The 25,150-nt window shown below is 44.8% G+C and overlaps 1 protein-coding gene across 1 annotated transcript in view; it reads left to right on the plus strand.

The window, feature by feature from the left end:
* Positions 1-2,171: 2,171 nt before the first annotated feature.
* PHACTR2 (phosphatase and actin regulator 2) overlaps positions 2,172-25,150 on the plus strand; it is a 238,841-nt gene continuing 215,862 nt past the window's right edge. The window contains exon 1 of the mRNA XM_070417821.1: positions 2,172-2,379. Within this exon, the coding sequence (XP_070273922.1) occupies positions 2,172-2,379 (208 nt within the window). The remainder of the gene's footprint in view (positions 2,380-25,150) is intronic.

The raw sequence follows: 25,150 nt of genomic DNA on the forward strand, positions 1-25,150 counted from the left end.
TCTGTCAGTGAACTGTCTACTAAAACAATGCAAGTCGATGCTGAGACACACAGACATCTTTTTTCTGAAACAACACAAGGTATCAAGAAAGTGACATGATATTTGGAGTAAGGTTTAAAAGGTGGGAAAGCAGAAAATATTACCTGGCAGGAGCAGGCAAGCACGGCTGACTTTGTGAAAATGGACCTGTATTTGGACAGTTTTCACAGCAAAACTGAGATAATCATACCCTCCCCACAGAGTTGCTGGGAGAGTTAATGTGAAAGTCCTTTATAAATGATCAAGGGTGAGCTGCTGTTATTATGACCTAGTTGCTACAAAGGGCTTAGTGGGTATTAATGAACCTCTCTAGCTTGCACCGCCTTTTAAAAAATCTTTGCCCTAGCAGCTGGTTTGGTTCAGTGGATAGAGCGTCGGCCTGTGAACTGAAAGGCCCCAGGTTCGATTCCAGTCAAGGGCACATGCCCGGGTTATGGGCTTGATCCCTAGTGGGGGACTTGCTGGAGGCAGCCAATCCATGATTCTCTCTCATCATGGGTGTTTCTATCTCTCTCCCTCTTCCTTCCTCTCTGAAATCAATAAAAATATATTTTAAAAAATAAAAAAATATGTAAAAATCTTTATTTTTGAAAGTATTACATATGTCCCCCTTTATCCCCCTCTGACCCCCTCCCCCCGCCCCCCGCCCCCGAGGCCTTCACCACCTTATTGTCTGTGTCCATGGGTTATGCATATAAGCATACAAGGTCTTTGGTTGATTACCTCCCATCCACCCACCCTCCCCCCGCATTCCCACCAAGATTCTGAAGTTTGTTCCATGCTTCCACGTCTCTGGATCCACTCCGTTCACCAGTTTATTTTGTTAATGAGATTCCACACATGAGTGAGATCATGTGATACTTGTCTTTCTCTGACTGACTTATTTCACCTGGAGATAAGCTGTCTCAAAAGGTAAGAAATTCTTCTTTTTACTGCTGCATAGTATCCCGTGGAATAAATGTACCACAGCTTTTTAATCCGCTTGTCTACTGATCCACACCCCTTATTTTTGTCCCTCTTTTTTCTTACGTCCTCTGCTTCGGTTGTTTTTCTTATTAAAAGATATAATGTGTGCAAAGTGTTTGAAGCAGCACCTGGAATATAGGCTTGTGTGTATCAAAGTTTCATTGCTAACCCTACTCCCCCTGCCCCCCTGCCCCCACACACACACATACATACACACATCCCCTCTCTTCCTGCTGTCCATCTATGGCCTGCAATGAATGGTGACTTCTGAGCCTGATTTACAGCCTTTTGATTCTGGGCAAGTCCTAACTTGGGGGCCTAATCAGCAAACTGATAAAGGTTAGGTTGTGAAATCACCAGCTGAAACAGCAAAATCCCCACTGCCCATTTTGCAAACCCCTGCAAGGCATGGAGTCAACTAAGATGTTTCCCATCAGAGACCTGTCCTTTCCTTAGAAAGCACTGAGTCGGACATCAAGTCTGTGTTATTTATTCAGTTCTCGGAACACTTGACTTTTAAACATGACCTTTGAGTTTACCCAGCAGACAGAAATCCAGGGATGCGGGCAACAGTGAGCTGGAGAGAAGGAAGGAGTTTCCAGGCAAGGGAAGGCCAAGGTCTTCCCTTGACTTAAGGGACTCCAGGGTCTGCCACTATCCACTGGCGCCTTGGCCCCGCAGTGTCTTACCTGTAAACCGGGTATGATCATTTCCGTTCCACAGCGCGGCTCCAGTGTGTGTATGACATCCCCCCTCCCCCCGCCCCATTAATGGACAGGGTATAGTTAACCCTGACCTTGCATCCCATCTCCTGTCGCCCACACCCCACTGATCGGCTGGCTGGGTGGCAGCCAGAGGGAGCCCACTGCTGCCGCCCCGCACAGGGCAGAGCCCGGCCCTTGGGGGAGGAGCGGCTGGGCAGGTTCGCAGGCACCGAGGGCTGCCGGCTCCGGGCCCTGCGGCTTGCGCCGGCGGGAGCGAGCAGGCTGTAGGCGGCTCCTTCCTGTGCAAACTTTTCTCTCCTCTTCCTCCTCCCGCCCAGCTGCTCGGCGCCCGGCGTCCAGCCTCCCGGCCCCTCGCACTGTCTGGGGGGCGCGGCGCGGCCGGCAGCACCGCCCTCGGCGCCAGCCGCACCCCGCGCTCCGGGCCGGCCACCGGAGGAGCCGATGGCCGAGGCGGGCCGGAGCCCCGCGGAGCCCCCGGGGGAGCCGGTCGGGCAGGTGGCGGCCAAAGCCTCTGAGTCCGAGGCGTCCGCCCCGCCGCGGGCCCTACGCCGGCTGCCCGGGGACCCGAGCCCCCGTGGCCGCTCCCAGAGCGACCTGTCGTCTTGCTCCAGCAGGGGCCGCCCCCTCCGGGTGCACATCTCCGGCTCAGGTAAGGGCTGGGGCGCAGGGGGCCGGCCGGGGCGGGGGGGCGGGCGCGGGCAGGTGGCGGCGATGGCCAGGCTGCAGCCGGGGCGTCCTCGGGCGCTGGTCTCCGAGGCTGGCGGCGGGAGCAGAGGGGCCGGGAGGTAGGGGCAGGGCGAAGCTGGACTCCCCCCGCCGCCCTCCTTCTAGGCTGCCCGCGGCTCGGTGCCCGGGTTCGGAGATGCTGGAGCCGGGCTGCGGGCTGCGGGCTGCGGGCGGCGCGCCGAGTGGGCGCGCGCCCCCAGGGGCGAGGGTGCTGCCGCCGGGCGAGGGGGCGCTCCCGCGGCGGCTCTGGTTCGCCGGCTGGGCCATCAGGAAGAGGAACCTTCTCTTGGTCTTGAGCGCGACTTTGTCCCTGGGAAGGGTGCGGTCCTGTCACTTGCGGGGCTGGGCCAGCTCAGGACTTGGAAACCCTCCCAACTGCTCTGCTTCTGAAATCGAGCGTTCTCGGGGGTGGGGGTGGGGGTGGGGGTGCTGCTGGCCAGAGGGCTCCCTGTAAAAGCCCGTGCAGGTGGTGCCGAGAGTTGGCCAGCCTGTGTGCTCATCTGGTCCTTCGCTGAGCCGTAGCCCGACCGCGGACTCTGGGCTCCACTCTGCGCGGCGGGTGCTGGGGGCCGCCCTGCGCCCAGGACAGGCGGGACCAGGAGCCCGGCCAGGTGCCAGGTGCTGTGTAACGTGGGGCGCATCACCTCACCTTGTCTCTCACATCTCGGTGTTCAAAGTGGGAATGAAGAGTGTGGAACTACCTACCAAATGGGGAGGTTGAGGATTGGATACTTAATCCTTTTTAAATGCGTTGGAACAACGCATTACCCTAAGAACTGCAGAACTTTTAAAAAGTCCACCAGATTGGTTAAGTTTCCACAGATGTTTTTCTAATTTTCCGTTGAGGGCTGATGCATGGGAACTGGAAGTTGAAAATAAAACGAACATCAAGAGCACACTTAGCAGCGAAAGGCCCTCACCGTGGCGTGCAGGTGTACACTATCCCCCACCAAGAATGACTCCTTTCAGGCTCCCGGCTCAGGCCAAAGCTCTACTCAACCCCACTTCTACCCGAATCCGAGTTTCCTGGTCAAAAAGGGCATGTTTCTGGCCAGCTAGCTCTGTTTTCCACCAAAGACCTCAGTTTTCTTTTTCTTGTTATATTGTTTTTGTCGCACAATGTGTATACTTAGAAAACATTCAAGGCATTGTTGATCCGACTTTGCAGATCAAATTGGGTAGAGCTGGTTAAAATTGTTCAGTACAGGTAATGGGAGGTAGGGCGTGGGATTTGTGTAAAGACCCCTCTGGTGCGCTAGCTGGTTTGGTTCAGCTGGTTTGGCCTGTGGACTGGAGGGTCCCAGGTTAGATTCCGGTCAACAGCACAGGCCCGGGTTGTGGGCTCCACCCTCAGTAGGGGGTGTGCAGGAGGCAGCCGATCAATGATTCTCTCTCATCATTGATGTTTCTCTCTCTCTCTCTCACTCTCCCTTCTCTTAAATCAATAAAAATAAAAAATATATATTAAAAGAAAGACCCCTCTGGTGAATTCATACTGTGGAAAGCATTGAAAGGAAATTATTTTACCTCTTGCTTTTTATGTCTTGGCCAAACTAAACTTGGCCTGTGGATAATCTCGATTGATTTTTACAAAAATGAACTGTTCAGATGACTCTAAAGCAGCGGTTCTCAACCTGTGGGTCGAGTCCCCTTTGGGGGATCCAACGACCCTTTCACAGGGGTCGCCTAAGACCATCCGAAAACACATTGTTTTTGTTATTAATCACTATGCTTTAATTATATTCAATTTGTAACAATGAAAATACATCCTGCATATCAGATATTTACATTACGATTCATAACAGTAGCAAAATTACAGTTATGAAGTAGCAACGAAAATAATTTTATGGTTGGGGGTCACCACAACATGAGGAACTGTATTAAAGGGTCGCGGCATTAGGAAGGTTGAGAACCACTGCTCTAAAGAGACAACTGAAAATTAGTCCAGTTGTAGATAAATAAGCATAGCTTGTATCACCATTTTTCATTCGGCACATGTAACAGAAAAAGGGCAGGAAAACCCTTTTAAATGTGAGTGTGCGAAGTACACATCGTGTAAGCTATGGGCTTCATTTTATAACATTATTTTGCTTCCGAGAACTCTGTGTCTCCTGTATGTTCTTAAAGGACATTGGAAGTGACAACTGTCCGCTGCGTTGTCCTGGTGCCCCTGGATGCTGACCCACGTGTAAAAGAGCGAACTTCTCCCTTGTGACTGTGTTCCATTTTCAGAACGGGGCTTTGGGATTCTGGAAGAGCAGGCTAAACGTGACCAGAAGCTCCTGCATTTCTTAGACTCAGAAAAAAGTCGTCTGGTCCCTCGTGGACACACACAGAGTGTTTTCCCAGAGTACTGTATCCTCTGCAGGCATGTGAGATTCAGCCAGATGACTGGGCTGGGTAACGGGATTGTCCTACAGGCACAACAGGGAGGTTACGCCACCTTGTGAAAACATCCCTTGGCCTGGGGGAGGGCAGCCTAAATTCCAGGCCCTCCCCAGAAGCCGTGGACACATGGGTAGTGCCCAGAGTTGGTTATATGTAGCCTCACCGGAATGGCCCCGGACCAGCAGCACCCGCCTCATCTCAGAATCTCACGCCCCACCCCAGACCTACTTAACCCCAGTCTGCATTTCACAAGTTCCCCAGCTTGTGTTTAGATACATTCATATTTCAGAAGCATGACTCTCTGACACTTGTTTTCAAAGTTGGTGACACATAGGAGTCACACGGGGAATAAAAAACAAAACAAAAAAACAACCACAACCAGAGTACGGCCAGGGCCCACCCCCCAGGGATTCTGACCTAATTGGCATCAGGTGCAGCCTGGTATTATGTGATTCTAATGTATAACAAAGCTTGAGAACCACTGCCTTGTGGCGTGTATATGTCAGTCTGTCCTGTGATGCTGTGGCCAGGGTTGGGCCAGTGTAAGGTTGATGGATTTGGTGTAGGACCTTCTCACATCCCTATTGGCACTTTCTCCTACTGCCACCTCCCAAACAGCTTTTCTCACTCCCTTTCTTGATTCCAGTTTCTTGTCAACAAGTTTCTTCTAAGGGTTAATTTCTAATAATGAGTCAACTACCTGGTGTGAGTCCTTGGGAGAGTGTGGGGTGTGGGGTGTGGGATGAGGGGTCGGGGAGGAGAGGGGAGGGGACATCACATTTTGCAATGATGTATGTCTGGGAGGGAGGAGAGGGAAGGAAGGAAGAGAAGACTGAAGGTGTTCTCCAAGGGCTGGCCAACAAGAACCTCACTCCAAAACAACCGTGCCCTCCCTGCTGCCCCCATCTGTCACCCCACCTTCCACCCAGTCTCCTCTCCACCCCTCTCCCATGAAAAAATAACTAAGAACTTGCAACTTGACCTCGAAAACTTTGCCAACTATGGCAATAAGAATTATTCCAATAGGACACATATTTCTAAAGACCAGCTCTGTGCTCGCACTGTGTTGATGCTGTGGGAATATCACAGGAGGATCCACTTTCCCCATATGCTTTATGCTTAGATTGTTGTCCAAAAAAGCACCTCACACTTAATGGCTTTTATTTAACTTGTGATGTGAGCAGTTAAATTTTCACTTGATAAAAATGCATGCATGTTGTCAGCATAACCTATATGTTGTTTTGTATTTAAAGTATGTTTTTATTGATTTCAGAGAGAGGAAGAGAGAGGGAGAGAGAGAGATAGAGACATCAATGATGAGAATCATTAATCGGCTGCCTCCTGCACACCTCCTACTGATTAAGCCCACAATCTGGGCATGTGCCCTGGCCTGGGAATCCAACCATGACCTCCTGGTCTGTGGGTTGATGCTCAACCACTGAGCCACACTGGCCAGGCATGTTTTTGTGGATTTTGTAAAATCCACTCAAAAAGTGCCAAGAAACCAAATATTTTCATAAAATGCATTTTACAAATGTTATTTAAATACATCAGCCCTTTCATTGAGCTTATAAAAACTGAGATTTTTTTTTTTTTTTTTTTGCTTTATAGAAACACAGATTGATTTTGCTTTATGGTTTTTGAACTCACAGTTTTGGAACTCAACAGAAGTTCTGGATTTTAAAAACCAAGTATTTCTTTGTAAATCTAGTGCCATTTTATCATTAAAAAATAAAATCCTGAAATAAGCTTTTGGTGGCATATGGACAGGTGTTTTATTAATTTTCAGATCAATCTTTTCTCATGCTAGAGACTTGAATATACTCAGTAGATTCTGATGCGCTCTTCTAATAAGCCCAATGCTTAGTGAGTAAAGAACCTTAGGCTACAACCCAGGGAAGTTTCTGCTCTAAGCTTTCAGCAAGTACTGACTGTGACCTACTGTGTGCCAGGCAGTGCTGGACTTGTCAGGCCATAGGGAGGCCCAAGAGGGTTGCCATCTTCAAGTGATGACTCTTAGTCTTGCATGTTGGGATTCACAGAGCAGAGAACTATTGGGGCCACTTAAAAAAAAAAAGGGATGTATGAATGAGTGGAAGACTTTATTAGCTTGATGTATAGATGTTTGGTACCCTGACTCATCTCTCCAGCATCCCTTTGCCCTGGTATACCATGGAATGAATAAATATATATATATATATATATCTGCAAAGCCAGTGCTGCTGTCAGCAGCTAGTGGTCATCTATCCCACTGAGGGGAGTCCTTGCTTGTCCACACCTTGCTGGTACTCCCAGAGTGCCTCTCCCTGACCTCCAGGGTTATAACTCTTGGAGTCAATGCTTGCATGCTCAGCCTTGTTCCGAAAGCATAATGCTGTGCCTGGGAGGCTGGGTCCCAAAGGCCCTCAGTCACAGCTGGGCTGGAGCTGCCCTAGGTCAGGAACAATGGATGCCTGCTCACTTTCCATTTGCTAAACTCAGAGTGGCTTTTGCTAAACAAAGACCATCTGGCTCTAAGTTTACTTTCTGTCTGTTTCTATTCACAGAAGACCAAAGCCTCCCTCCTGGGAGTACAAAGAGTCATGGGCAGAGCACACTGGGGGGCTCAAGTCTAGCCTGTGCCCAGCCCTGGTCAAGCAGTGCCCCCTGGTGTGGACATGCACAGCCTCCCTGTGCTCCTTCCCCAAAGAGGGACCCTTTCTCTTTGCCCAAAGGCCATGGACTTCTAGCCAGCTAGGAGCTGACCATTGGTCAGGCTTCATCCCAGAAGGCGTATCTTTTATCTAATTCTCACAAAGACCTCTATAGAAGCTGATGGTGGTCCTGTACATGAGGTTGGCACATTTTAAAATTCATCTTCACCTGAACCTGTAACCAAGGCTGGAACACACTCTGCTTCGGGGTGTCCAATCTGAACAGACTCTCCTCACAGGTGCTTCCTCATCCACCTATTTACAAACACCACCTCATGGCTTCTGTCTACACTACCCCATCCTTACCTTTGCTTCCTCTTAGTTCTTGTCCCTACATTTAGGGGGAAAATTTCTTTGTATTCCTTGGTTCAAATTTCCTAGAAAAGACCTATTTGAAACCACAATGAAGCCTATGTGTCTGTCCTTCATCTGATGACACCTACCCAAGCTCAAACCAGCTGTGGCCTAGAAGGTGAAGTCATCACACAATGCCAATATGGCCACTTAGAAAGGACTGAGTCAGGGAAGTTTCCATTTATTCATTCATTCAACTGGTCTTGAGTGTGCCGGTCATTGTTCTAAGCACTGGGTGTACAGAGGTAACAGGATATGATTCTGCAATTTGGGGGGCAGACAAGGTGTGGCAGGACAGATACAGCAGCATGTCTAGTGATCTAAGCCATTGTTATTTGCCATGATTATGCCAGAAAAATGACTGATGATGATGATAGAGATTACTCTTGTTCTTATTTCCAGAGGATGCACGATTTGCTAATTATACCTGAGCTGGGCACACTCTAGTTTGCATCAGTAGTTCAGTAGTAGCTCTGAGACTGATAGCAAAGCCATGGGATTTATTTTGAATTCCAGCTACTGCAGGGGTTACTCTAGGTGAGAGAGCATATCTTGACTTTTTAATTCATATATTCAATCAACAAACAGCGAATGAGCTAAACACAGAGGCTGCAAACACATCCCTAAGGAACTCACAGTGTAGTGAGGGGAAGACAGGTAAATAAACGAACAACTGAAGTGCAATAAAGTAAGAGTGATGACTTGTGCCCTGCCTTGGGCCTGGAGGAGAACCCAGGAGACTCAGCTACAGGAAATGGCTTGGGAAGGGTAACCAGGGAGAGCTTCCTGGAGGAGATGAAAGCTGTGCTATCTCCATCATCAGGTAGATGGATTTGGATGAGGTGGAGGAGGAGCGTTTGGGAGAGGAAACAGTACACACAAAAGCACCAAGGCCTGAAACAACCCAACATCAGCAGAAAACCCCCAGTAGTTCCTTTGGCTCTTGGTAGGGTTCCCGAGAAAGAGGGGAGAGAAGGGAGATTAGGGAGCTAGGCCAAAGCCAGAGGATGATAGGTTCCTGCAGCTGAATGTTTCCTGGGAGACATGATTTCAGTGACATTTGTAAGGCATTTGCAAGCTTGATGGGGGTATGTTCTAGTGTCTTCCGACATGGACACTGAGGGACAATGGAGGAAAGAAGACAGACAGCTAAGATTTAAGACACAGAGTCATGGTCCTTATCAGTGTGATATTGGTCAATTTACTGTCCCTCACTTTCCTGCCTGGTTTCCTTATATCTGACCTGGAAATGGCCAGTAACAGCAACACCTAGTTCATAGAGTTCTTGTATGAAAAGTGCCCTTGAACTTTAAAGTGCCATGTAGCCTGGCTCCTGTGGTTCAGTGTTTGAGCATCAACCTATGAACCCAGAGGTCATGGTTTGATTCTGGCCAGGGCACATGCTGGGTTGCTGGCCCGATCCCCAGCGTAGGGCATGCAGAAGGCAGCCTATCAATGATTCTCTCTCATCATTGATGTTTCTATCTCTCTCTCCCTCTCTGAAATAAATAAAAATATATTTTAAAAATGTTTTTAATTAAGTGCCATGTAAATGATGGCACCCTTTGCACACTTCTGTTACGGGACTTACTGTAGTAAATTCAAAATATGCATGGGTTTGTCTCCTTCCTCATACTGTAAGATCACTGAAATCAGAAAGTGTGTTTTACTAATATTTATATTTGTATTCTCAGTGCCTAATGCAGGGCCTGGTATATACTGGGTGCCTACTAGATATTTACCAAATGAATGCATAAATTCCTTAAGTCAGTGCTTTTGACACCAAATAGCTGTAAATCATGGTGTTTTAGAGAAGATAAAGGTTGCACCTAAGTTGACATGAAACTTTCTTCCCAGGTCCTAAAACACAAGCATCACACACTGGCCAAGCGCAGATAGGCACCAGAGAGAGCTAACCGGAAGTTGGAATAGTGGACTTGAGGCTTTGGCAGGTCTGCACTGGCCTATTTTCTTTTTCTTTCTTTTTTTTTTTTTTTGCTGTTGGCTACCCATTTTTATGTGTGGAGGGCATGCTTGGGGTGCAGATTTTGGAGACCATTAATGAAATGGTGTGAAGAGTTGTGAAGAGCTGGGTTGGCTACAAGGCCTGGAGCAAAGAGTTTTAAGCAAAGGCAGACCTGTTACCCTGGAGATGTCAAGGCATTCCTGGCACCAGTCGTGCAGCTGACCAGTTGAAAGGCAGCTGGACGGAAGCGCGTGGGGTAGAAGATCAAAGTTTCAGTTTTAATAAATTCTTATAAACCAAAAAATAGGCAAAGTGATAAAAAATATAAATGGAAGATTGGGTAAAAGCTATTATTCCCAAATGTGTTAAAATAAAACAAAACACCCTGGCCGGTTTGGCTTCGTGGTTACAGTGTTGTCCCATGAACTGAAGGGTCCAAGTTCAATTCCTGGTCAAGGACATGTACCTGGGTTGCAGGTTCCATCCTGGTCTGGGTTGGGGCATGTGCAGGAGGCAACTGATTCGTGTGTCTCTCTCACATCGATGCCCGCCCCCCCCCCCCCCCCCCCCCCCGCCCACCGTTTCTAAAAATTAATGGGGAAAAAATACTCTCAGGTGAGGATTAACCAAAAAATAAACAACAAACAAAACTAACCAGTGTTTTTAAAACTCTACTCATGAGATAACTAGAGCTTCTCTGGGGATATGGGGCAAACCACGCTTTGTGACATGTACAGAAAACTGTGAAAGGGAATTGGTGAGTGTCAGCCCAGCCTCCTGCTGGGATGCGCCAGCCGCCTTGGAGTGCTAGTGCTGGGGCTTGGATGCCAGAGGGCAGGTGGCAGGGTCAGAAGGAAGTGAACTCTCATGCCATTCCAGTGCCGCATTGTTTACACACGCTATCACATTTCATCTTTATAGCAACCGCATGACGTAGCGATATATCACTTTTAGATAAGGAACCTGGCTTTAGAAAGGTGGAGTAACCCACCCAAGTCCGTCCCACAGGTAGCAGGAAAGTAGTAGAACAGAAACCAAAATCTTTATGACCTCAAAGCTCACGCTCTTTCCCTCATTGCATGCTACCTGCTACCTTACCACCAAACGGACCCCCATCAACAGGGAGGAAATCGCATCACACACGCTTTACTCTGCAAGTACCATACGAGAGAGACCAGCAGATCTTTTTAAGGCCCCAGCCAATTGTCGATCCATTTCCAAGTACACCCGACACATCAGATTTAGTGAAGACAGGAACTTTGGATGTTCTGAGTTGTGATGGGATTCTGGAATCCAGTATTTGCAGGCTAGCACACTTCAGTTATCCTTATGCAGGGGCATTCTTTTGACCTCAGATCACTGTCTTGGAGTCAGGTGTGTAATTCATGCTCGAGAAGCATATCTCGGCTCAAAGTACAAGTGTAGTTTCACTTACAGTGAAGCTCAGGAAAAAACACTGAAGCAGCTTTAGTGTTTTTAAAATACCATCCCGGGTGACTCATTATCTTTGATCACAGTAGCTGAAATTTGCACAGAGAAGTAGGTTGCGCTAGCTTGCCCTCGCAAAGTTTCTGAGATCTAGCTCGCTTTGGGACCTGTTGGCTAACACTTGACATTTATATAGCTTACTTTGCAGTTTCTTGATGCCTCTGTGAAGGCTTAAGAAAAAGTAGCTATTGCTTATTCCTCATAACAGGAAGAAACTTGCAACATAAATTAAAGTACATTCGCTCTATGGAGAGCTCATATGTGGCTAGGGCAGGAATATCACAGGTGCGATGCTTCAATTTTGGATCCGTGGCTCACATATTTTCAATGTGTGGCACTTAATGTATGGCCGTGATTCAGGTCATCCACGCTGGTCTGTAATTTTCTTTTGTCTTCATGTACGTTTTAACCTCTCTGAATGTTTGGCATACTTCCTCAGAGGTATACTTTCTATTAGATAATTAAGTACCCTAAACATCAATAACAAATATATATTAAACCCCTCTTCTTCAACCTATTGGGCATTGTAAATCTTTGACTTCTGTTCCAGATACCTGGATGAAGGTTTCAGAAATATATAATAATGATAAAGGATGTGATTTATATAAAATGAATGTAACAGAACTTATGTCTTTAAGTGAATGTTTTAGAGCTTTCCTATTGGACAAGTGTATGCCTGTTCCAGTTATGATCTTGCTGGGTAAAATAGTGTTTAACAGAAGTCATATGACTAACATGTTTGATCCCTCATTTTATTTCCTTGCCCCAATTACAGCTCTTTCTAAAAATCATATCTACCTTTCAGACACTGTCACTGGGGAAGATTTGAAGTGGCATTCTAGAAATTGCTGGGCTAGTGCCACTCCATTGTGTGAATTCATTTTTCTCGCCGCATGATTATTTGGGTGTGAATAACACTCATTTAGACAGCTAAGTCATTCATATTACTTTATAGTAACACACCATACCTCAAAAATACATAACCATGCAAGGGCATCATGTGCTAACCAAACAGGTCAGTTTAGACTTCTAACATAGTGACTGTGAGCTTAAGAAATTAAAGAAGGTCACTATGACATTTGTGGGAGACTCAGTAAGATATGAATGAGAAGATTACTAATTGATAGCAAAGATTTGATCAAAATGAACAAATTTCCATGGCCAGTAATAGAGACTTCCTTGTTTGGGTGAAAGAAGAGAGTTTTCACTATTTTTTTTTTTATTACTCCTCACCCGAGAATATTTTTCCATTGATTTTTAGGGAGAGTGAAAGAGAGTGGGAAAGACAGAGAGAAACATTGATGTGAGAGAAACACATTGATTGGTTGCCTCCTGCACGAGCCCTGACTGGGACCTGGCTGGAAAGGAGCCCTTGACTGGAATTGAACCCGGCACCTTTTGGTCTGCAGGTCAATGCTCTATCCACTGAGCCAAACCGGCGAGGGCAAAGAAGAGAGTTTTTAAAAGTAAGGATAGAAGAGTAGTCAAAAACCAGGAAGTAGAGTTGAGTAGTATCCTGAGGCCCTAGAACAGTGATGGCGAACCTTTTGAGCTTGGTGTGTCAGCATTTTGAAAAACCCTAACTTAACTCTGGTGCTGTGTCACATATATAAATTTTTTGATATTTGCAACCATAGTAAAACAAAGACTTATATTTTTGATATTTATTTTATATATTTAAATGCCACTTAACAAAGAAAAATCAACCAAAAAAATGAGTTCGCGTGTCACCTCTGACACGCGTGTCATAGGTTCGCCATCACTGCCCTAGAACCAGGAACTAATAAGTTACCTGTGGCCAAGGAGGGCACACTCTCTTCATCTCTCCATCACTCCCCCTGCCCCCAACCAGGGATCTGTCTATCTTCATCTATCATCGAATGTAACCTGTCTTTCTATCCATTCATCCACCCATATGTATCAGATTTCTCTGCTGTTATGAGCACATGTTTACATCTAAATTTACACATCTTCAGTTCAAACCAGCAGAGAGACTCCTCAGTGCCCTTGGGTCCCAATTCCAAATGCCCAGCCTGGGCCAGATAGCCATTCCTGGACCCAGCTGTATGCAGATGTGGGATAAGTGAGGCTGCTGGCGTGTACTCCTCTGTAGATGTGGAGAAGATAGTTCTTAGATAAGTGATGGGGGGAATGGGAAAACACCAAAATTATCTATTGCCTCAGAGTACCAGAGAATTAGTGAAGTGAAGAATTCCTGGGTTTCTGGGGTGCAGAAGCCTCACTGAGAAAAGTCAAATGCCTGTTAAGGTAAGAAAGAAGAAAAAGGTTGGGTAATAAAATTACATAGAATAAGCCTGTCTGGTATGGCTCAGTGGATGAGTATTGACCCATGAATCAAGAACTCACCGGTTAGATTCCCATTCAGGGCACATGCCCAGGTTGTGTGCTTGATCCTCAGTAGGGGGTGTGCAGGAGGCAGCCTATTGATGTTTCTCATTGATTATTCTATCTATCATCCTCCCTTCCTCTCTCTCTAAAATCAATGAGACCATTGTAAAAGATTTTTAAAAAATTATATAGAGTAAGAAGACATTTGTCTATAATGAATTGGATGTTCCATAGCACAGTGGGGTATTATGGAGTTTTGGGGAAAGAAGAAAGAAGGGGTATTTCTAGGGAACAACAAGGTAGGGATAGCAAGGATGATGGAAGTGATTTGTTGGGGTGCAGGGTGGGGATACATGTTGCGGGGTCACGAGGGAGCAGATCTTATGCCTGGGGGGGGGGGTATAAAAAGTACAGGGGAGAAGCCTTGACTATGAAAACAGACAGTCTTCTCTTTTGCCCAGTTGATGGGGTGGCTACCCAATTTCCTTCCCAAACACCATCATACCAGTTGTAGGGTGCACGTTACCATGGTGCTAACATCCATCTATTCTCTTTTATTTCTCTCAGCCCTCAATGGTCATTTTACCAGACCCCTGTCCCTACACTAATAATGGGCCTCACACAGCAGATCGGGCCTGTGCTTCTTTCCAAATGGACCCTGTGGTAGTGAGGCTGACCCAAACCCTGGCTCTCTGGGGATTACATTCTCCCAGATGGTGACTTTGGCTTCTGAGGTTTTGTTAGGGTGTGGAATGGCATTCCTCTGGCCTAATCTGATCAAACGTTTCTCAACAAGGGGTTAGAGTTGGCATTAGGTCACATGTGATTATCCAGATCAAGATGGGTGGTTTTTCACTGTGATGACTGCTCTTTAGGCAGCTGACAAATTCCCAAAGACCTGGGATCGAGCACAAGTCCTTGGCCTTAGGCAATGGCAAGATGGGGCCTGGGAACACACAAGAGGGACCTGGCCGCTGCCAAGCAGCTGCAGAAGAAGAAAGAGTTTTGAACTTTCTGGTGCTGGAAAAACCCACCGTGTATATCAAAATCTGTGTGCACATGCCCCTGTCCCACTGCCGCCTTGGGCTGCGTGGCTGCCACTCCTCCCTTCTTCTTGTGTTCACACCTACATCAACTGTTGCTCTTTGAGCCCTCTTCCTCCAAGGCTTCCCTTGATGTTCATTTTTACAGCCCCTCACCTGTGCTGAAGTATTACTGAGGACTGGGGGTGGAGGTGTCTTGATATGATTCAACTGGTTCCTGTGCCCCATTGAGGAAGCCCTTAATCCCAGGCTGTGGGTTTCGGTCATTATCACCTCACTGCTCTGTTAATAGTCAACAGGCAACAAAAGCACCCAACAAAGGATGGAAAACTAGCCACACCAGAAAGCACTAAGTCTGCCATTTTCTTCTGGATGGGTACTGGGGTGATGTTTCAGCGCATCGACGGGCAACTCAAATCAACTGTAATGGCCTGTTGAGCAGAGTTCTCACCAGGGTTCACCTTTGATTTAGGGGGCAAAGTTATATATTATCTCATGTGGCATTTCTCAAATGTTACTGTGCTTATGAATCACCCAGGGATCTTTGTTGAAATTTGGTAGGTTCGGGGTGCAATTGAGCTTCTGCATTTTCTGACAGGCTTCTGAGTTTTGTTGATGCTGCTGGTCCAAGATGCTGCTGGTCCACTTTGAGGACCAATCCTCTAGGGATAGCTTTTATTGGACTTGTCAACTATTTTAAGGACAGATTCCTTTTGCACTAATGTCTTGAAATTCCATCTATGGAAACTTTGGTCCTGCTTTAAACCCTACTCTTGCTTTCTTGTTTAGTAAACCTTCTATATATTATTTATAGGAGGTGGAAGCTCGGAAAGATTTAAGAGAGAGGGAGCCTTTAGAACTTCCATTTATGCTGGATATTTTGCTTCAAGAGTGCCCATGTGAATTGGCTCCTGGGACTTTATCTGTAAACCCTCTGCAGCAGTTCTCAACCTGTGGGTCGAGACCATCGGAAAACACATATAGCATATCAGATATTTACATTATGATTCATAACAGTAGCAAAATTACAGTTATGAAGTAGCAACAAAAATAATTTTATGGTTGGGGGTCATCACAACATGAGGAACTGTATTAAAGGGTCGAGGCATTAGGAAGGTGGAGAACCACTGCGTCTAGTGTCTAGGGTTTTTAGATAGTAGCGGTCAAGAGATGGAGCTGGAGAATTTTTTTGAGATATAATTGGTATTTGGCATTGTATTAGATTTATTTTTAAAAAAATATATTTTTATTGATTTCAGAGAGGAAGGGAGAGGGAGAGAGAGAGAGAAACATCAATGATAAGAGAATCATTGATTGGCTGCCTCCTGCATGCCCTACACTGGGGATTGAGCCAGCAACCCAGGCATATGCTCTGACGGGGAATAGAACCATGACCTCCTGGTTCATAGTTCGATGCTCAATGACTGAGCCACACCAGCCGGGTGACATTGTACTCGGTTTAGATGTAAAGCATAATGATTTGATATTTGTATATATTGCACAGTGATCACCACAAGAAGTTTAGTTAACATCCATCTATTCTCTTAGCAACTTTCAAATATACAATACAATATTGTTCACCATAGGAACCATGCTGTACCTTACATCCTCAAGACTTACTTATAACTGGAAGTGTGCACCTTTTGACCACCTTCACCTAGATTACTTTTTTTTCCACCTAGATAATAATAATAATAATAGCCGTAACCGGTTTGGCTCAGTGGATAGAGCGTCGGCCTGCGGACTGAAGGGTTCCGGGTTCGATTCCGGTCAAGGGCATGTACCTTGGTTGCGGGCACATCTCCAGTAGGGAGTGTGCAAGAGGCAGCTGATCGATGTTTCTCTCTCATCGATGTTTCTAACTCTCTATCTCTCTCCCTTCCTCTCTGTAAGAAATCAATAAAATATATTTTAAAAAATAATAATAATTATTATTATTATTTTAGGGTTTAGGTCATTTATTTTTATTTTTTTCCTTTATTGATTAAGGTATTACAAATGTGTCTTTATCCCCCCATTTTCCCTCCATCCCCCCACTCATGCCCTCAACCCCCAGTGTCTGTATCCATTGGTTAGGCTTATATGCATGCATACAAGTCCTTTAGTTGATCTCTCCCCCTTAGCCCCACCCTCCCCTGCCTTCCCTCTGAGGTTTGAGCATCTGACTGATGCTTCTCTGTCTCTAGATCTATTTTTGTTCATCCATTTATGTTGTTCATTATAATCCACAAATGAGTGAGATCATGTGATATTTATCTTTCTCTGACTGACTTATTTCACTTAGCATAATGCTCTCCAGCTCCATCCATGCTGTTGCAAATGGTAAGAGTTCCTTCCTTTTTTTAAAAAATAATATATATATATATTTTATTGATTTCAGAAAGGGAGAGTGAGAGAGAGATAGAAGCATCAATGATGAGAGAGAATCATTATCAGCTGCCTCCTCACAGCCCCTACTGGGGACCGAGCCTGCAACCTGGGCATGTGCCCTTGACTGGAATCGAACCTGGGACCCTTCAGTCCACAGGCCAACACTTTATCCACTGAGCCAAACCAGCTAGGGCTAGGAGTTCCTTCCTTTTTACAGCAGCGTAGTATTCCATTGTGTAGATGTGCCAAAGTTTTTTAATCCACTCATCTGCTGATGGGCACTTAGGCTGATTCCAAATCTTAGTAGATTATTTTTAACTAAAGATTAAAACACCAAATTTATTGCAAACTCAAATCCATTTTTAAAAATGGCTTTACCCAAAACATGTAAAGACAAGAGTAAAAGAAGAATATACACTTTTGAAAAGTTTTAATTCTTCATTTCTCAGTGTCTGTGATGCCTTTTGTAGAGCAGAAGAGGAATAGGCTGAGGAGACTGGAGTTGAGGTTATTGACTCTCAGTCCAGGGCTGTGATCATAGAAATGAGAAGGAAAGGAGACCTCAGGAATTGGATTGGGCATGGATCTCCTTCAAAGGAGACTGGAGATGCTAAGATTCACCTCAGTATAAGAATGTTGATGATGCCCCTGGTAATTGTGAGCATGTTGGAAAATAGGCAGGTTTGAGGCTACAATAAGAAGATACATTTTGTCATGGGAAACACCCCGTGGAAGTGAGAAAAAGAACAACTGGGAGAAGCTATGGCTCTAAATGGAGAATTATGAGTTACTGATTATGTCAGTCATGTGACAGTTTATTATGCCTTGAATAGCACCAGAATTTTCATACATAACCATTTTATTCAACAGATAATTATTAAATCAACCACTGTGCAGTAAACTTTAAGTTTTCAGATGAGGACAAACTATCTTGAGTGCAGCAGTTAAGTTTTAGTTTTTGTAATCTCCAGGGTGTCTCATCCATAGTAGTTGCCTATAAAACATTTATTGGAAGTGACAGATTATACTTGGGACTACTCCTAGTCACCTAGAAATGGTGAGAAGAGCAGCTGAAAAAAAAATGAGAATAAGGGAGAAAAAGTATTGTGAATAAGGTTATTAGCATCACTCAAGTCACCTAAGAGACCTTGAAGAATAAATGCTGAAAAGACACCATGGGGTCACATCCGAAGGAAGTTACTGGTAGTCACACCAAAGCACATGCAGTGAAGTCTGGGAATGGAAACCTAGAGAGGAACTGGGGGAGTTGGAGATGAAGGGAAGTTTCAGGACCAGGATCATGGATGGAAATAAAGGGTGGGGAATGGAGGAAATAACCGTCAACAATAGAAGTCTTCCTGTGAAGCAAGTACTTTTTGGTAATCTTTCATTAGCTTGGTCCTGTGTGCCATCATGTATGTTTATGGATAATATTAAGCATGTAGCAGATGGTGCTTTATCAAGATTAAAAACAAATTGAAGATAAGTTTAGGAAGACTGGCACGATCTGTGGTATTCACCCACCTGTCATTTGCCAAGTATTTAATGAATGAGGTGAGCAGTGATATTTCATCCACAAGCTTAAACATGCTACCATCCCGGAAGTGTGGTGAAGGGACTAAAACCCATGTACAATGGTTGATCCATCAATGACACTCACCATGTATTTACCAAGTCTCTACTATGTGCCAGTGAGAAACAAAATCCAGCCCATGGAGCCCATATTGTGGTGGGAATGTAAAAAATAAACAAAGCTGGACATTAGTTCAAATGGAAAGGTCAGATTTTAATCAGTAACGTGCCACCCCGAAAGGGAAGAGTCTAGTGTGAGCTGAACTCAACTTCGATTTGTACAGAGGTGATCAGGCATTTTAAAGGGAGAATGGTAGGGAGGGGTGAGTAGGAGTTCAGTAGAGTCATGAAAGTGAAAAATTACAAGTGGGTTGATCCATGTGAAGTCTGTTTGGGTTTGTTATCTGGTGCTTATTGAAGTTAGGTTCCTTCCTCCCACGGAGGCTGGGAGACTGAGGCCCTATCTTCAAGTGTTAGTTGAAACAAATAGTGAATTATTATGGCAGCCTTGAGTTTTTGCAGGCAAGCACTATAGTCCCCCTGGTCATTGTAGGGATGTGACCTTGAGCTATTAGAAACTATGTCAGTGTTTGTTCAAATATTTATAGGCCAAAGTGGAGGCCCAGTCAAAACAAGGGCTCGGGAGAACCTGGCTAGAGTTTTATCAAGGACACAGGGATGTTTTCAGTGTCTAAGCCACAGAAAAGAGGCCTGAAGGGGTAGAGTGAGTTGGGGAAAAGGAGTGGGCTGTGAGCTCAGAGAAGTGAGAATGCCATGGGCCTCTGTAGACTATTGTAATGATGTTGACTTTCTCTGAGTGAGATAGCAAGTCAGTAGAAGCCTTGGACAGAGGGGTGTCATGTTCTTTGATGAAGTTAATGTGGAAAGCAACGTTGGGGAGATAAATGCTACATTAATACAATATCAACTTCAAAGTGAATCCGGTTACCACAGGGGTATGGTGTCTGCCTCTTCTTTCCCACTTCCTTTAGTTAATGGACAGTAATTAGCAAATCAGTGAGACTCTAAAGTTAACATTATGTGGAGTAGCTAAACTAACCCACAGCTCTCAGAATGGCTTCATCTAACCTCTGACAATTTGCCTTCATATTGAAGCATAACTGAAACAATTCTCCACTTTGCCAGCCTCAACAAACCCACTTTATATATTTTATCTCATTAAAATATTACAGTCTTAATGTAGAAAGCTCAACTACTACAGATATGTATGAAAGAAAAAGTATAATTCCTCTCACATTCCCTGTCCTCACTTGTCCTCAGCTTGTGTCCTTTCAGACGACTTCTATGAAAACACACAGAAAGGTCCAGGTATAATTGTTTTCCCTTCACAAATCTGGGATTATGCTATGTATGATCTTTGCAACTAGTACTTTTTTACTCAAAATTTTTTTAACATTCTTTTATGTCAATATGCATGATTTCACCCCATTCATTTTAAAGTTTGCAAAAAACTTTACAATCTAGTTGTGTTTTGTATAAACACTTCCCTGTTGATAAAAATTGTGTGTTTTTTCTGGACATTTCTGATATGACAAACAATGTTCAGTGAAAGTTGGACAAGTATATATGTTTACATATATAATATATATATTTTTCTGTGTATGTGGGTGTATTTCCATGAGAACATTCCCAACTCTAAGGTTATTAGTTTTCAAAAATTTTTCTCTAAAAGTCTACAAAGCCACACTCCTAGAAGAGTGTGAGTGCTTGTCTCCACACCACTGCCAGGACCCAAAGCTATTAACATTTTTTTAGCTTTTGCTAGTCTAAGAGGTGTAAGTTGTGTCTTGAATTTTGCATTTCGCTGATTGCTTTTGCAGTTGGGAAGTATTTTACTATTGACATTGTTTTCATCTATGGTCTTCCTATCCATATCCTCTGGTACATTACTTTCTTAGCTCCCTGTGTATTGAGGGTAGTAACTTTGTCTTATACATCGGAAATATTTTCTGCTATTCAGTTACTTTCACTTTGCTCTCAATAGTTTCTGTTGCTCAAGAACAAATCCAGTTTTGATGTGTGCCGGTACATGTTGACAGACACCTAGGAGGATTTACAAATGTGCCACATATGCCTCTATTTGCTTTAAAATGCCCTTCAGTAGAAGCCATTCTGGCTTCTGTGATTCTTATCTTTCCTTGTAGTGTGGGAGGCTTCCTGCTTTGCTGTTGTCTGTGTCTTTGCATTGGGCCTACAGAGCTTCGTTTAGCCAGGGGAGAAATACAGAAGAGATTTACAATCAGGTCAGATTACTTCCACTGCCTATGATATTCAGGATAATTTCTTGGGGGTAAGTTAAAATGTGGGACACCACCTTGCCTGAAGCAGATTTCTGTTGTTGGCAGATTGCAAGGTGTTACTTGGAGCCAAAAGCTTTATCTTTTCAACACCAGCGCTGCTGCTAGATTTCATTGCCTCCAACCCTGATCCTTGATTTAGTTCTGAAACAAATAATACAGCCATCTGTGCAAACTTGTGGGGGGAAAAAGAAGGGCAGTCTTTTAGGTCTGTTCTATTTTCTACCATGATGAGCATCAACAGAGACATTTTACATTTCATTTATCAGCTTATTTCCTGCTTTTCCTTTGGCTCCAGTTTGAATTCCTAAATTTCTGGCCATAGAAATGCAAATTAAATATACAGCCACCTCACTGGACTGTCAGAATTTACTTGATCAGAGAGTAAGCCCAGCCACCTGTTGGAGTGTTGTTTTTTCCCTAACTAATCATGTGAATTGCCTTGTTATGGGGAAATATAGATGCTACCACCTATGACCATCCTCCCACCTCCATTTGCAGATAAAATCTAATTATCACCCAAGAATGGTTTCTTGTCAAATAATATAATCACAGGCACTAAATAACTTAGGGCATTTTGACATTTAGGGTTTTTTTTTAACTGTTGTTTTTTAAACTGATGTCTTTAAGTTAATATTTCACAATTAATTGTTTAAAAGGCAATAAGAAACAGTAAAAGGAAGGAAGGAAACCAAATCTTTTACTCTTAGTGTTTGCTCTGTTTGTAGTCTTACACTGAAGCTGTAGTAAAAGGTATAGTGAAAATTCAAGATGTTTAAGAAATTAATGAATTTCATGGACTTCAGACAGGTTTCTGTTAATTACCAAATTTTCCAACTTTGATTAGCGAGTCTTTTGACACAGAATTTTTTGACACCAGCCACTATATAATCCAACCCCGGGTTGTTCTGGATTTTAGTTCTTAAATTCATTTCAAGATATTAAGAGTGGACTTTGGGTCTGGGCCCCTCCAGTGCTCACGGGTGCCAGGTGTAGAAAGTGGGCCAGCAGATCATGTGAACATTGGCCAAAGACATCCTCTCCTCCTTCCTCCCAGAAACCACATTTGTCTTTGAAATAAAAATGAAGCCAGAATGAAAGGGCCGCCGGAACCGGCTTGGCTCAGTGGATGGAGCGTCGGCCTGCGGACTGAAGGGTCCCGGGTTCGATTCCGGTCAGGGGCATGTACCTGGGTTGCGGGCACATCCCCAGTGGGAGATGTGCAGGAGGCAGCTGGTCGATGTTTCTCTCCCATCGATGTTTCTGACTATCTATCTCTCTCCCTTCCTATCTGTGAAAAATCAATAAAATATATTTAAAAAAAAAAAAAAAAAAAAGGGCCTTCCTGGCCTACCAGCAGTCACTTAATGGGGGTCAGAAGAACTGGCTGAGCATCTCTCTCAATTCTCCACAGAGCCCACTGATAAGAGATTGATTTGGTTTGACAAACTTTCCCTTTTAAAGATTAAACATTACCTGAAGGATAAAGGCCATTGGATATCATTCACATTGGTATGTATGTAAATTATATTCAACATCATTATCACTATAGTATTGTAGAGAAGTTCACTGTTACTGATTTTTTATTCTTCTAACCTCCTGAATCCAGCTTGACTCTTACTGACCCCATTTCATGGATGAGGAAGTGAGAGGAAGGTAAATAGCCTTGGCTCATACAATCATGAATGCCAGGCAGAATTCAAACCAGGTGTTCTGACCCCCAGCTTAAGCCTGCTGCTACCACACCAGATAATCAATCCATTACATCCCACATCTGTGGGAACAGGCGCTTTGTGGGGGCTGGGGAGGAGGTGTTAGAGGCATTTGGGGCAGCCAGAGATTCCGCCTGATGCTGAGACTGCTCTCTCACTGCAAAGGTCTTGATGTTTGAAGAACTGACCTGGCCATGCAGGCCTGGCTGCTCCGCCAGACTCCAGCCATTTAACTTGCCTCACTTTTCCCTCAGACAGTCTCATCCCAGGCTTGGAGGTACCGATTCTTTGCATCTTCTGTCTGCTACCTCAGGTTACCATGTGCCACCTTGGAAACATAGACAGACATGTAGTTTCTTTTGCCTCGACTCTGATGAAAACAAGGTGGAAATGTAAGTCATGTTCTTAACAGGTCAAATTTAGGCACATAGTCCATGGAATAAGCTAGAACTATAGTAGGCAGTTAGACAGACATGAGCAGATCAAGTACAGTAGGCTAGGTACTGAAGGTCACCAGGGCTGGAAGCCCTGGGTGCCTAGCAATGGGCAAAACTGGGAAAAGGACCTTGTCCCCAGGGTAACCTTTCCTCCCCTAGCATATTGCTGGTCATGGGTTTGGACCCTCTCCTGACCTTTCATATTCCTGGTCATACAGTTCAGACCCTCCCTTTCTAACCCATCCCTCTTTTTTTTTTTTATATTGTTTCTGTTAAAAGTGTTTTTGTAAAAGATGAATTGTTAACTAATATGTAACCTGTTGATAAGTGGCATATTTGTGTAAGAGTCCCCAGAACTAGCTTCTGGGAAGGAGGCTGACTCCAGCAGCCAGGTGTTCTGGCTTCAGGAGACTTGCTGACTCTCAACCATAAAAGCTGGACCTCTGCCTGACCAATTTTGAGATAATCATCAGAGTGGACTGTGCTGACATACACATAGAGAACGTTCAACTCCCCTCTGCCTGATTTCTTTGTTCTGCTTTTCCTCTCCCTCCTAATAAAACCCCTGCCTGCCCTGAAATGTTAAGATGGTCTTTGGGATGGGAGCCCACCATCTTCTCAGGTTGTCAGCACTTGAATAAACCGTCTTTCCTTGCACCCGCCCCTGCCTCTCGAGTATTGGCTTTCGAAGCTGCAGGCAGCTGAACCTGAGCTCAGTATCACCCTGAACTTTCTGCCCTGACATGTTGCTAGTCATTTGGTTTAGACCCCCTTATAGAGGGGAAACAAACAGGGGGGCCAGAGGATAGCTTTTAAACATTAAGCTCCCAGGACAGTGAGGTTCTGATCCGCATCAAATACATCTAGGCCTGCCGGACTGGTGTGGCTCAATTGGTTGGGCTTCATCCCGTCCACCAGGATGGTGGTTCAATTCCAGTCAGGGCACATGCCTGGGTTGTGGACTTGATCCCCAGTGGGGGGAGAGGGGGTGTGCGTGCAAAAGCAGCCCATTGATGTTTCTCTCTCATCAGTGTTTCTATCTCGCCCTTTCCCTTCCTCTCTCTGAAATCAATAAAAACATATTTTAAAAATAATACATCTAGGCCTCAGTTGTATTTCATCTCCAGGCCCAGAAAAGCAGCAAAACCAGACAAGCAATGCAATAGACCAGCTGCATTGACTAATGACCCCCTCCCTGCCCTGGTGCTAACCTATCAGTAAAGACCACAGTCCTGAAAGGACACACATGGAAAGCTGATGAGCATTCTGTTGGGATCCTCCCCTGAGACATCCAGATAAATACCCTCAAGACAGAAGACCCAGTGCAATGGGTCTTCTCTAGGGCAGTGGTTCTCAACCTTCCTAATGCTGTGACCCTATAATACAGTTCCTCATGTTGTGGTGACCCCCAACCATAAAATTATTTTCGTTGCTACTTCATAACTGTAATTTTGCTACTGTTATGAATCATAATGTAAATATCTGATATGCAGGATGTATTTTCATTGTTACAAATTGAACATAATTAAAGCATAGTGATTAATCACAAAAACAATATGTAATTATATATGTGTTTTCCTTGCCTCTCTCTTTCTCCTAAGCTACAAGATGCCCCCCACTACTACTACTACTACTACTACTTCTTCTTCTTCTTCTTTTTTTTTTTTGCCTCTGTAACGTTTCTTGAGTCCATTTCTTCTACAACTCACTTCTTCTACTTCTGTGACTTTCTAAATACACTTTCTCTTATAGTTTGAGTCTTGGCTCTGAATTCTTTCTTAGCCAGAACTCAAACACCGAGGTTGCTGAACCGAAGTCTGGTCTAACCCCACTGGTCTAACACCTGGTGCCGTTCTCGCCACCAACAGAGCCATCTTCCATTGTGAGTGCAGTTGGCACACAGCTGCTAGAAGCACCCTTCCCTGATACCCTTTTGCTTCCCCCATTCCTTCCTCAGAAACACCTGTGAAGGTTGGACAGCGTCCCTCGTGCCCAATCCAGCCT

This window comes from Myotis yumanensis, unplaced genomic scaffold, assembly GCF_028538775.1.
Source record: "Myotis yumanensis isolate MYYU_CA2020_CCGP unplaced genomic scaffold, mMyoYum1.0.hap1 SCAF_6, whole genome shotgun sequence".
Lineage (NCBI taxonomy): Eukaryota > Metazoa > Chordata > Mammalia > Chiroptera > Vespertilionidae > Myotis > Myotis yumanensis.